Source organism: Siphateles boraxobius, unplaced genomic scaffold (assembly GCF_051911475.1).
Source record: "Siphateles boraxobius isolate OS27281-9 unplaced genomic scaffold, OSU_SipBor_1 24, whole genome shotgun sequence".
NCBI classification, from domain to species: Eukaryota; Metazoa; Chordata; class Actinopteri; order Cypriniformes; family Leuciscidae; genus Siphateles; species Siphateles boraxobius.
The window spans coordinates 15762501-15776280 of record NW_027508855.1 but is presented as its reverse complement, the minus strand read 5'-3'; the positions used below and the strand labels follow the sequence as shown (position 1 = coordinate 15776280).

The 13780-nt window shown below is 42.9% G+C and overlaps 1 protein-coding gene across 4 annotated transcripts in view; it reads right to left on the bottom strand.

The window, feature by feature from the left end:
* Positions 1-10563, bottom strand: part of nos1 (nitric oxide synthase 1 (neuronal)) — a 72967-nt gene extending 62404 nt beyond the window's left edge. For 3 of the 4 annotated variants that reach the window (XM_077241651.1, XM_077241652.1, XM_077241653.1), the window contains exons 1-2: positions 10168-10227; positions 7525-8258 (exon numbers count right to left, since the gene is read on the bottom strand). In XM_077241651.1, the coding sequence (XP_077097766.1) occupies positions 7525-8258; positions 10168-10185 (752 nt within the window). In that variant the 5' untranslated portion in view covers positions 10186-10227. Of the gene's footprint in view, positions 1-7524; positions 8259-10167; positions 10228-10341 lie in introns of those variants that run through there. The other variant, XM_077241654.1, reaches the window with a different exon arrangement.
* Between the last annotated feature and the right edge of the window lie 3217 nt (positions 10564-13780).

Genomic DNA, 13780 nt, shown 5'->3' with positions numbered 1-13780 from the left:
GCTGTAAAAGCCTGACTCGCTCAGAGAAGGCGGTACCGGTTCTATGGCCCTTTTGCACTAGCTTTGCTATTTCTGAGCGAAGTAGATGTGCTACTTCTTCATTCACTGTCGTCGCGGTCCGTGCTCGAAAGTGAGGGGGACGGCGAGCGAAATGTAACGCATAGCCCTGCTTTATTGTGCTTAGCACCCATTCTGATACCCCTGGAATCGCTTCCCATGCTTTTATATATGCAGCTAGGGGCAGAATGGCCTCCGGGTTCTGATCGCCGCGCTGTGCTGGCTCGAGAAACTGGACCGGAGAAATGAGCACGGCGCGCACTCTCTGTGCTTGAATGGGGCGGCTCGTTGACAGCGACAGCAGGCTGTTTCATATATAGCGTCCCGATAGCTGTGAATAGGGAGCGCTTTATAATCACTTTGTGATGTGCGAGTTGCGCCGTGGGCGGCGTGCATGTTAGTAAGCGTGGGCGCTCGTGAGCGGGCACGGGACTTACATTCATAGCCTGACCGATATAAGGCTGCACTTTGTGACGCGCGTTTAACGCCGTGTGCGGAGTGCTTATTAGTAAGCGTGAGCGCTTGCAAGCGGGCACGAGACTTACATTCATATTCTGACTCATGTGAGGCTGCACTTCGTGGTGCGCGCGCGGCACTATGTGCGAAGTGCTGTTTAGTAAGCATGAGCGCTTGTGAGCGGGCACGAGACTTACATTCACAACATGATTTATATGAGTCTGCACTCTGTGATGCGTGTGACTTGGCCGTGTAATAGAGCGGGCAGATAGATGTGGGCGCGGGCACGTGGGCACATTTTCTGCAGATAACACTCGAGCGGACATGCCAGCTTTATGAGAGTGGGCTCTCTGGGTGACACGGGAAGTGCTGTGTTTGTGTGTAGGGGTGAGCACTGTGGCGTGGGCACTTTTTCTACACTTAAAACACCATCGGCGTGAGCCGGATAACCAGAAATTATGCTCTTTCTGAGATTTCTCTGGTTCGCCGTAAAAACGGCGGTTGTGTGCAGGCGAGCGGGTAGTGTTACCGACTCGTTGACTGCTAAAGGACCTACTGCAGTAGCCTGTGTTAAGGGGACTGACAGGGCGAAAAGTTTTGACGGTAGTCTGGCCGCGGCGAGACGTAACCGTCTTTTTCCCTCTCACTGATGCTAGGAGGGCTTTCTCATGCTCAGACTTCAGTGTGATCTTTGGCCGCGTCCCACGTGGTCTGCTGCGGTTAGCGGAGCGCGATCTGGGGCAGCCGCCCTGTCGCTGCGAAGAGTGGCTGGACTGTCTCGGTTGAGCTGGGCGCTGTGTGGTGGCTCGTGCAGGCGGCTTGCGTGGGCGACCTGCAGCGGAGCTAACACGACGGAGCAGGAACAAGTTCATGGCTTGCGATGCTTTCTGAACCTCAGAAAAGCAGCCGACGATTCCATTCACTGCCGGGCCAAAGAGACCAGTGTGGGAGAGAGGAGCGTCGAGGAAAGCGGACCGCTCAGACTCTCTCATGTCAGCCAGCGTCAACCATAGGTGTCTTTCAGTGACAGTCAGCGAGGCCATGCATCGTCCTAGGGCTTGAGCTGCAGCCTTGGTAGCGCGAAGGGAGAGATCCGTCGCGCTCCTCAGGTCCGTTACAGCAGCTGGATCCGGGCCTTTCTCGTCCCATTCACGGAGGAGAAGGCTTGCAGGATCAGTAATACACCCATGGAGTGCAGGCCGGAAGCTGCTTGTCCGGCGGCGGTGTAGGTGCGACCGACAAGAGTAGATGTGGTCCGGCAGGCTTTAGACGGCAATGCATACTCTGAGCGCCATCTTTACGTAATTTAGCAACCGCTTCCTCAACCTTAGGGATTGAGCTGTATCCTTTCTCGGCGGTGCCATCTGCTTGGGAGAGCGACGCGGAGACAGAGGATTGGAGCCTCGCGGAGAATGGTGCGTTCCATGATTTTGAAAGCTCAGTGTGCAGCTCTGGGAGGAAGGGTGCAGACCTGGCAGCGGGCGCTTGACGGCGTTGACTCTGAAGAAAACAGCCGTCGAGTCTGTTGTGCGAGGGCTCCTTAGGCGGCGACCACTCGAGCCCTAGGCGGTCAACGGCCTGTGAAAGGAGGCGCATCAGCTCAGCGTCCACTCCGGCGCTGCCAGATTCCTGGATCAAGGAGGCGGCGGAGTGCTGAGAACTCGACCATTCCTCACTATCAGAAGCCACGATGGAACAACTGTCTCCTGCGGCGGTCGCTCGTCGGACGCTGGGGCAGAGCGGGCCGTGGCCGGCGGCTGCGCGTCGTTAAAGGGGGGGGGGGGGCGGGGGGGGGGACTGCGGTGAAGGCGAGGCTCAAGGGAGGGACTCCGGCGAGCGTGTCACAGTGGCCGCGGGGCACTCGAGCGCCTTCATTGGACGTGACGTCACGTCGGGTTCAGCTATAGGCTGCTGCAGTTCCCGCAGGGCACCCTATGAGCACGCTAGACAGCCTGCTCTAGGTCTGCTAGCTGCTGCACTGCGTTGACAATGGATACAAAAATTAAGGATAATTTTTTGGCTTCAATATCTCGAAAAGATTAATCTTTCCCGTAGCGTAAGCTATACTTACGCAATACGAGAGAACCTCTCGTAAGAGAACACTGCCTGTCCATTGGTTTGTATAATATTAACTTATACGACTACATTTCGATTATTAGACAATGTCGAAATAAAGTGACTCTGCATTGTTGGCGCAGTGGATAAGACACATGCCTGTGGCGTGAGAGACCCGGGTTCGAATCCACTGTGAGACACCAATGTGTTCCTGAGCAAGACACTTAACCCCTAGTTGCTCCAGAGGCGTGCGACCTCTGACATACATAGCAATTGTAAGTCGCTTTGGATAAAAGCGTCAGCTAAATGAATAAATGTAAATGTAAAGATCTTCATCGCTGGCAAAAATATGATGCATTTGCAGATTTGCTTTCACTTGACTGTAGGTCACTTCATCCAACGCTCTTGATGTTCTTTAATCTTCCTGTTACGACTCCGAGTCAAGTGTGAATAGAAAGCGCTTCAGACGATTCAGTGCGTGCAGGAAACTGAACAGATAATTCAAACTGATTCGCGAACCGATTTAGACAGATCTGCCAACTTGTTTGATGAAGTCTTTGAACAGAATCGACTTAAAAGAGTGATTATTTGTGAATTGAGCATCAATCATGCCCATGAAAAAGATACAGCGCCCTTGGAATAAACTACGCATTTAACAACATGTGTATTGCAATAAAGTAACGAGAGGAACGTCGCCCAATGTAACAAAGTAAAAATACAGTTTTTTCATTCGAAATGTACTCGAGCTAAAGTAAAAGTACTCACATTTAAATCTACTCTTAAAAGTACAATTTCTCCAAAGAAATGCTCAAGTATATGTAACAAAGTAAATGTACTTCGTTACTACCCACCTCTGCCATTCTTCTATGTTGCTGGAAGCTTCTCACACTGCCTGTTAGTAGTTCCTGTTCACTTAAGCGTAATTGAATGCAAGCGTAATTTCAAAGACTGAATGGAATAAATAAACTATGTACAGATTCACTCACTTTCAGCTCACCAAATAAACACAAAATGCACTCATGGAAAAAAATGCATTATAAAACTGAACTTTCCCAAAAAATATAATTTTTGAAGCATGAAGCATCAAATAAAATCTGGCTAGCTATTTGTAAACCATATTGCCAAAATAGAGGAAATAGATTGAGGTTCATTGTCACACAGCCTCAAAACACTTTGCTACAAAAAATCACATGTGATAATGAGCTGATGAGTTGAATCAGGTGTGTTTGATTAGGGAAACAAAGAAAACGTGCAGAGTTGTGGGTCCTTCAGGAGCAGGGTTCAGAAACACTGCTTTAGACAATACACAATAAAGGTGGCAATGTTTAGCAGATATTTTTTTGTAGCAAAGACTTGGAGTACATATGCAGGTATAGTTTAAATTAAATAGTCAAATTAATTCTAAGAGCAGGATGTCTTCTCGATCTGTGTTGACAACATCAAACTAACAATGCTTTGAGAGAACACTTTTCTTGAGTCAATAGCGCTCATGTAATTAGCTGTAGTGTTCTTATTACTCATGTTCACTTGTTCCCAGAAATATCTTGTTCTAAAAGCTTCAAGTGGTAGCGCATGGTTTGTAGACTCATCTTTGATTCTTAAATGCCACTTCAGAACTTTAATTCAAAATGAAGAATGCAAGCATAACCTATGTTTGCACAGATTTCCTGGAATGCCATATATTTTGTACCATAGTGAATGTGAGGTCGCCCAGTACGCCTCCTAGCGTGGGTGGAGGAGAAGGAGAAGGAGAAGGAGAAACTAATAAAGTTAATATTTGAGTTTGAAAAAATTTGACATACGTTAATGGAATGTTTGACAATTCAAAATGTAACCGACGACAACATCATGAAAATATTAGAAGAAATCTTATTGGTCAATTTCTTGCTTTTATTTGCATTCTACATTGTGATTTTTGTCTTTTTTACATTATCTATCTATCTATGGTTGCCTTTACTCTACAAAGACATTGCCACGTTATTTGTTGATTCTTGAGCAGTCAACAGAAAACGAGATCTGGGAGTGTTATGACTACGGCAATGATGACTCTGATATGGCATAAAACCAGTAAAAACTACAGCTAAAAAATGATTAGTATCTTCAGGAAATGCAAATATAGTTAGGAGTGCATACATACATTGGCAAAATTAACTTAAAAGTAGTGTTGAGTTATCTGTATGAGACTACCACTAATGCAACCCAGGATCATTTAAATTACATTTGCGCTACTTTTTCTCAACTGGTCTGTGCTTACTTGTTTGTAATGAAAAAAAAGTTTGGGTAAATGTAAAGGCCCTTTCACACCAAATGGTTGGTTTAATTGGATCATTGAAGGTCAGCAGCAAAGACATTGGTTAATAAAGTGAGATTATATACATAAATAATATTTGTGTAATTTAACGTATTTAATTATTGCAGGTTTACATAATATTCTGAGTTTGCATTTCACTGTTTTTATTCATTTTGAGGAATACTGAATCTGTTTTTGAGCAAGTGGGATGAGTAAATGCAAGCTCACATTAGTATAATCATGTTTACTCTGCACTTCCTCACGATTTCTCTCAACATGGGGACAGGAGACGTCACTAAATAAATGGGAAAACAAAGTAACTTGCGTCACTTATTTGAAAAAGTAACTACGACATTTTGTTGTAAATATAAAAAAGTAATGCATAACTTTACTGGTTACTTAAAAAGTAATCTGATTACGTAACTCACGTTACTTGTGTAAGCAATAAGGTACGAGAGGCTGTGCTGTATCGTGAATAAGTCACGGCTGAAGGGCGTTGTTGGGCATGATGCGAAGAAGAATGCCTACAACACCTTCAGCCGTGACTTATTCAAAATAGCCTACAGCACTAGCCTCGAGTACCTTATTGCTTTCATAAAACGGTTACCACACCATAAAAATATTAAAGCCAAAAAATATTTATCAATGCAACTTTCATTAAGTAAAATCACTAAAAGTCTTTCTTCCGCTGGAAAAAAATAGTCCCTGGCTGTGAAACGCAAAAGAAGTAACATTATTTCGCCATTAGATGGCGGCAAAGACTGTCTTTATGAGAGAGTCAGTCAGGAGAGACTTTTACATTGAAAGGACAGAACTCGTGAACACGGAGAGGCAAGATACAAATGGCAAATAATTAGCATGTCTGGGCACGGGAAAACCACTTAACTGTTAAAAGGACAAGATATCGCTGCGGCCATTAAAACAGATTTTTATTACAAATATAGGACTTGACCTGAAGGAAAATGCTACATGTACGGGACATGTGAACGTCTTTTATTTATTCCACAAGTTTTGACGCGTATCTTCTTGCTTTGTACTCACACTCGAAATCCATATAGTTCGTTTATCACTGTTTATTCTTTCAAATCAACAAAGAATCACGTTTCTTACATACAGCATAATCCTCTTGTGCAGCGATGTCTTCTCAACAACTTGTTTGAAGAGATACTATATTTATAAGGCAATTTATGCGATAATAAACGGTCAAAAGCTTTGTGTTCTCCCAACGAGCATCTGCACTTATTGCATGAGCTTCAAACTTTTTTACATGTGCTACAAAATGGACGTTACTGCAAATGCACGGAAAGAACAAATATAAAGCAAAGAAGTATATTCAACATGAAATTACTAATTAACATAAATAATGATTGTATCAAATTAACATAATAAAAATATACATTTTGAAATATGAAATATGGCTCTTATAATAATAATAATTTTTATTTGTAATGCACTTTACACATGAAGGAACATATCTCAAAGTGCTACAAGTACACAGATAAAACAATAAAATAGATTAAAACACTTAATAACAAAATTAAGAACAGTTGGTGACAACAAGAACAAGATATGTTTTAAGAAAAAGCAGTTAAAAATAAGTGGGTCTTTAATTTATTTTTGAAGACCTCTATAGACTGTGGTGCCCTCAGGTGATTAGGGAGAGCGTTCCACATTCGAGGTGCAGCTACCTGGAAGGCCCTATCTCCCATAGTACGGAGTTTGGACTTAGGAACCTGAAGTTTGTGGCTGTCAGAAGAGCGGAGATGTCGGGGTGGATTATGCAAAGTAATGAGTTCTTTGAGGTACACTGGTGCACTACCGTAGACACACTGATAGGTCAGGAGACAGATCTTGTAATCAATCCTGAATCTAACAGGGAGCCAGTGAAGTTTTTGGAGAATGGGTGTGATGTGCTCAAATGTGCTCTTACACTACATCTACTGTAAATGCAAGTACACTCACTTACTCGATCTCCCACAAAACTCCACTCTACTCTATAAGCTTCAATGAACAATATCAATGAGATCAGACATGTGTTGTAGTGATACATAGAACCGTTGGGTAAAGCGGTCATAGCCGTGTTTTATCGTGAATAAAACACAGCTATTGACCAATCAGAATGAAGGACTGGAACTAACCGTTTTATAAAATGCGTGACTCCCAACACTGATTGTAGGTGCACGTTGCAGTTGTGTCATCAGTCGCATTAAAGCAGGTTGGATTCTGATTGGATGTCAATGTTTTATCATTCATCAGCTGGAAAAAAATTTCTGAAAGTGATTCCAATGATGTTATTTTTTCTGTGCCATTATCATTACAATTGTGGTGTGAACTATTCTTTTATATTCAGAATGATTTTTAGAACTAAATCCTTATATCGTTATAGTTATAAATCTTGGTGTGAATGGGCCTTAACCAATATTGTTAACGTGAGATAACACACTTGCTAAAGCAACCCTGCCGATTTAACTTGGATCTATGAGTCTTGAATTGTATCTTAACTCATGCTTCGCAGTACCAGAGCGCTTCACATTGCAAGTGCAATGCTGTACTAGGTGAGCTAACAAGCAAATTTACTACATTATTTTATTAGTTTACAGATCATTCACTATGGTAAAAGAGGTCATAATTACTACATAATAACATCATTTTGTGACATCACTCACCTCTCCACTTGCACCTCAACATCCTTCCTGTCTATGACTCTCTGACCTTCTCCATTTATCTCTTTTTTGCTGTTCTTGATGAGCTTCAGCACTGGCTCAATCTCCTTCAACAGGTCGTTGTTCTCCTCCACCCCATTGAGGAGGAGGGCTGAATGCCCTCCTTCTCTGATCAGAGTGTCCTGGGCCAGCAGGGGAATCAGGGGTTTGTTCTCCCACGGTTCTTTCCCGGGAGTGTAGGCAGAGGACAGGTTCTCTATCGCCCTGAGCTCTTTGGTCATGTTGGGCGTGAGGGGCGAGCATCGTTCGCACGGCCTGCTCTGAGGGGGGTTGACGGGCCTGGTGACGCGAACCGTTCTGGGTTTACCGTCGCCGCTCAGCGTGGTCTCCAGGTGAGTGGTGAAGCCCTCGGGTCCACGGAGGATGAGGACGGCGTGGCTTTCGGTTGACACGTTCTTCAGAGTCTCGAGCGCACGTTCGTAGCTCAGGTCCACCAAAGGCTTGTTGTTCACGGCCAGGACGATGTCGCCGACTTGAACCAGCCCACATTCCTCTGCCGCCCCGCCCCGAATGATGTCAGAGATGATGACGGGCGGCTTGCACACACGTTGTTTGACCAGAAAGCCCAGCCCACCGATCTTTCTTTTGAAGAGGCGCACTGAGATGATGTTGGGCTGCAGCTGACACACGCTGGGCTCAGATTCCTGCATTGTGTCTTCCTGTGCGTCAGCGCTGATCTGCAATTGAGTTGAATGTGACAAAGGAGAGCAACATGTCAAATGTGTCAGCCAAGGCAGGCGAAGACATGCGGAGATGCGAAACAATATAGGCCAGTTAAACTCACATTTTCATTGTACTGATGGCATCTTGTGACATTTAAGAAAATATTCAGACTCTCAATTAGATCCAACTATGACTGAATATAATAAGTATTTTAAGAAATGGTTTAAATGAATAGTTAAACAAAAATAATATGTTCTAAGCTTGTATTCTTTCATTTTCCATGGAACAAAAAGCAACAAGAAAAAAATGACATGAAAGTAGTCCACGAACCATGCTCTACATGCTTTGATCAGTCCATTTTGTGAATGAATTTTGAATTTTGTCAATGAACTCTTGATCTGGTTCACAAATCAGACTGATTACAGACCGTTTATAAATCTATCTGACTCAGTGATCTGGACCTTGAGTTTTCAGCTCACTGAAGGGGAACTTCAGCAAATAATGAACATTATTCAATTCAATTTCAGTCTAGTTCTCATCTAAAACTATTGTACAGCTTCAGAATAATTTAAATATAGAGCATAAGTTGTGAAGATTCCTCCAAGTTCAGTTTTTGTTCTACAGAAATATAATAGCATCATTTGGGTTTGGAAAGACATGAGTGGGAGTAAATAATGACAGAATTTTCTATTTTGGAATTAACTATTGCTTTACTTTGAATGCAAGTCATTATTTCTAATAAAAAGTCATTCAGTTCAATTCGTCACAATATTTTTATTTTTTTTATAATTTCAATGATAGAGTGGTGACTCATTTCACAGAGTACAAGCTGTGAACTTCAATTCACTCTTTCCTTTCTGTTGACAAGCCAGTAGCATTTCCTTCATGAGCATCATGCTCAGTCTCAATTAAACGTTCAGAAACACTTATAATCTACAGTCCTCCTGCATCTCGCCTCTCTTGGCAGCATCAAACAGATATGGCCTCGTGTGAACAACTACTGTCCAATTGTCTCAAAATGAGACATTACTAATTCAGATTTAGAGTCTTGGAAAGAGACATTACAATTGCAGAGACTGCTTTATAATAAAGAATAGGGAAAATCAACTAGTTAACCAACAACTTTCAATTGCAAAGCAGCTTCACAGCATGTTCTAATAACTTTTTGTTTATAATGAACTCGATTTCAAGAACTATTTGTGGATGATAAAATAACAAAAAAAATGCATTTGTTATAGATTACAATGACATTTCCTACTGAGAAAATCATGCACTATGCATGTCTAATATCTTACATTACATATTACATTCCTCGATTAGAATAGACACATTGACGTTTTGCTGGTATATGCTGCACTGTGAAAAATATGCTTCATTTTGGTTACTTAACTGGTTTTATTCAAGACAACATTCTATTTAATATGACTGAATCATGCTGACTTAGGTTTCATTAATGAAAGCAATTTAACTGCCAGATCAGTTAGAAACAACTCATGCTTTGCCAAACATATTAATTCAAACAGTTAAAGTATTGGTGAATCTTGTGATAGTAGGATATCCTAATAATTGCATAATTTATCAAGACATACGATACAAAAAAGCTTTCGTTTAAAAAAAATCAAATACAGATGATTTGCACACATTTTGTGGTAATTTTATTATAGCTAAGTCATGAAAATCAGTAAACAATTATGTTTAAATAAATCTCATGCACAAATATTTCTGCTATAAAGCAGAAAAATAGTAAATTACTATAAAGTGCAGGCTTCAAACCTTAATATATAAAGATAGAAACGGGCAGTTCTCAAAAGGAGGCAGAACTTCACATACACAAATACATTCAATTAATTACAGCCAATAGACCTTTTTTTAAACCAAATGATAATAAATGCTAACTATGCAGGAGTTATCAAAAGCACTGACCTGCAGCCATGCATGCATGTTCAACAGGACACACCAGTTGCATCATGAGCTACAGCAACTCCACATGCACATTTCACAAAACATCATCGTGTATACAGTATACATTTCGCAAAACATGTCGAATTAATAATACTTTCGAGAGTAAAAAAATATAAATAAAGCAACGCAACTTACCTTTCCACTTTCAAACGCTATACAAATCGCCTCACACAGTGCAGTTATCACCTTGCCAATATTCCGATGGAAGGTTCAGACTTTTTCTTCTTGATGTCCCACTCAGAAGACGCGTGGCATGTCTGCGCGAGCCGCTGTATAAACACGCAGCGCGTGAGAAGCTCTGCGCTCCTGCTGCTCCGGTGCGCGAGCATTTATTCCGCGCGCACTGCTGTCATTCTGTCATCCATCCCTCCCGAGGCTCTGCCTTCCTCAATGGGAGGGTTTTACAATCCCATTGCACTCACATATAAGGGAAGGAATCATATTTGCGCAGTAATATGTGTACATCTTCAGATTAACCGTTAAAACATGTATAATTAAAGCAGAAATCAACCTTATTTAGAATATGGGAGGCCGGACAGGATTATAAATTAACGCCAAGTTTAACCAAAAATATTAGCTAAACGGGTGAAATCACTATCATATTATACATGACCAACACAGTATAAGCTGTGAGTAGATAAAGTGAGGTACAAATAGGCTATCTATACAGAATTTGCAGCATAAAAAACTATTTTGAGGCAAGAGAGTAAACGGTCAAGTCTGGTTTATAATTCCATTTATGATACGTTCTGTTATGTTTTCAGATGCACTATGCTTTTCTATATGTGTTAGCAATTTAACTTCGATTTTGAGCAACCAAATATGATTAACACAATAAATCAATGCACAAATGTATTTATGTTTTTTATTGTTTCAACTCACCCTGGTCATGTAGGTTCACTGTAAAAAAGAAAGAAAAAAAGAAAGAAAAAGAAAAAAAGAACAATAAGTTAATACAACATATGTTTTTACATTGCTTTAACTCATCAAAATGCTTTTTTATACAAGATTCAACTCATTTTTAAAGTCAGTTGATTGTAATTTAAGTTGAAATGACTTTAACATCCAAGTTGATTGTGCTGCAACTTTTTTTTACAGTATACAATACTTGTTGACATGAATGTATACTGTAACCTATGGTTGTAGATTTCTAAACTATTTTAAATTGAAATGGACAAAAATGCTACATCAAAGTTTGAGACACTTATCACAACAATCCCAATTTACAGGTATATTGCAACAAAATCACTCCCCAAAAATCATGACATTTCATGCATGTTGCAGCCTTTTCAATGAGTTGAAGTAATAAGTAAAATCAATGTTTCAGTGTCAAAGATCAATGCTGTTCAATTCATCAATTCATATGCAACATGAAGATCTGTTGATCAAAGTTTTATTTTTCATTTGTTATTCAATTAAAAATGGCTTGGCTTACCCAGCAGATGAATTATTAAGTTTATCAAAAATAAAACTGCTCCATTGTCATTTTCTAAACCACACAACCCTGTTTTATGTTGTTAAAAAACAGCTATCTGCCAAGCAAGAATGCCTTTATCTGTGGACCTTCAAAGATTAGTGTTAAAGGTTTCCAGCATTACATGGTCAAGCAACAGAAGAGAACAACACACCATGAACTTTCTATAACAGATTACGAACATACAGTTCTGTTAATTTCAACACTAAGCTAAAACTTTTCACCTCAGGATACTAAAAGCTTGAGCACAAATTATAGAAAATGAATAATAATTATGCACACTGCATTATGAAGTTTTATCTGCCAATTTTATATACACAGCTTATTAATTTTATAAGTACAGCTTGTATATTTGAGTTTACAACTTTATTTTAGCAACACCCACACAATGTACAAAAACATGTTTTCATTTAATAAGGGTTTAACCAAGGTCATATATAAAAAAATTAATTAAAAAAATCTTGTTGGTGAGATGCTTTTTCTCCTAAAAAAAATCTCTCGATGCTGCATGACAAACTGAATCTAGTCTTCAGAACCAGTCATAATGAATTTGAATGAAGGTTTTTGGTGTCAACGCCAGCTATGCATACATTGCAAGCTAGATGTTTTTTCATAAGCCCTAATATTGTTTTGCAATGTGTCATTCCGACAGGATCTTCATTTATTCAGGCAGCGTAAACAGACGAATATGAATTTGCACCGCAGGAGGAGAGACACGCTCCTGACCACAGACTCACACCAGACATTCTGATTACTTTAATAACAAGACCGTATTTATTACAAACTAAACTTATAAGAATAAATAAGCTATGTGATGTGTGTCACGATGAGGTGGAAGCAAGGAGGAAGCAGGATCCAATTGCAGCACACTTTATTTAATAAACTCAAACTACATAAAGACTCTGGCTAGGGCACAAGACTCAGGAACAGAACCACCAACATCAAGGTACAACAACAACATTAAGAACTCACAAAGACTGAACTGAAACACAGGGCTTAAATACAAGGCCAAACAAGCTAAACAAGATAACAAGGGGGCGTGGTATACATTAACACAAACGAGGAGCGGGAAAACTGAACAGGACTGAACCAAAAGCACAAAGACCGGGGGAACACAGACAGACATTACAACATAGCCCCCCCTCTATGGGCGGCTCCCGACGCCCATCAAAACTAGAGACATAGTTCGGGAGGGTGGTGGAGCGGAGGCGGTCCCGGGGGAGGGATGGCGGGCCAGGTCCGTGCAGGGAACGGGACCGGGGTCTTGCGATGGCGGACCTGGGCCATGGAACATGGGCGGAGCTGGACGAACAGACTGCCAGGGCGGAGCAGGCTGTGGGCGTGTCCACGACGGAGCAGGCTGAGGGCGAGGCCACGGCGGAGCAGGCTGAGGGCGTGACCAGGGCGGAGCAGGCTGTGGACCCTCGGGCATCCAGGGCGGAGCTGTCGAACCCTCGGGCGTCCAGGGCGGAGCTGTCGGACCCTCGGGCGTCCAGGGCGGAGCTGTCGGACCCTCGGGCGTCCAGGGCGGAGCTGTCGGACCCTCTGGCGTCCAGGGCGGAGCTGTCGGACCCTCGGGCGTCCAGGGCGGTGAAGACCCCTCGGGCGTCCAGGGCGGTGAAGACCCTTCGGGCGGCCACGGCGGTGAAGACCCTTCGGGCGGCCACGGCGGTGAAGACCCCTCGGGCGGCCACGGCGGTGAAGACCCTTCGGGCGGCCACGGCGGTGAAGACCTTTCGGGCGGCCACGGCGGTGAAGACCCTTCGGGCGGCCACGGCGGTGAAGACCCTTCGGGCGGCCAAGGCGGTGAAGACCCTTCGGGCGGCCACGGCGGTGAAGACCCTTCGGGCGGCCACGGCGGTGAAGACCCTTCGGGCGGCCACGGCGGTGAAGACCCTTCGGGCGGCCACGGCGGTGAAGACCCTTCGGGCGGCCATGCTGGAGAGGACCCTTCGGGTGGCCATGGTGGTGGCCTACTGCCCCCCCCCAAAAAATTCTTGGGGGTAGCTACGGGGTCGTAGCCTGGAGAAGGCACCGGCTCAGGAGAAAGAGGCAGAACCAGCGGTGAAGAGGGCTTTAGGCTGGGCAGGACCAGCGGTG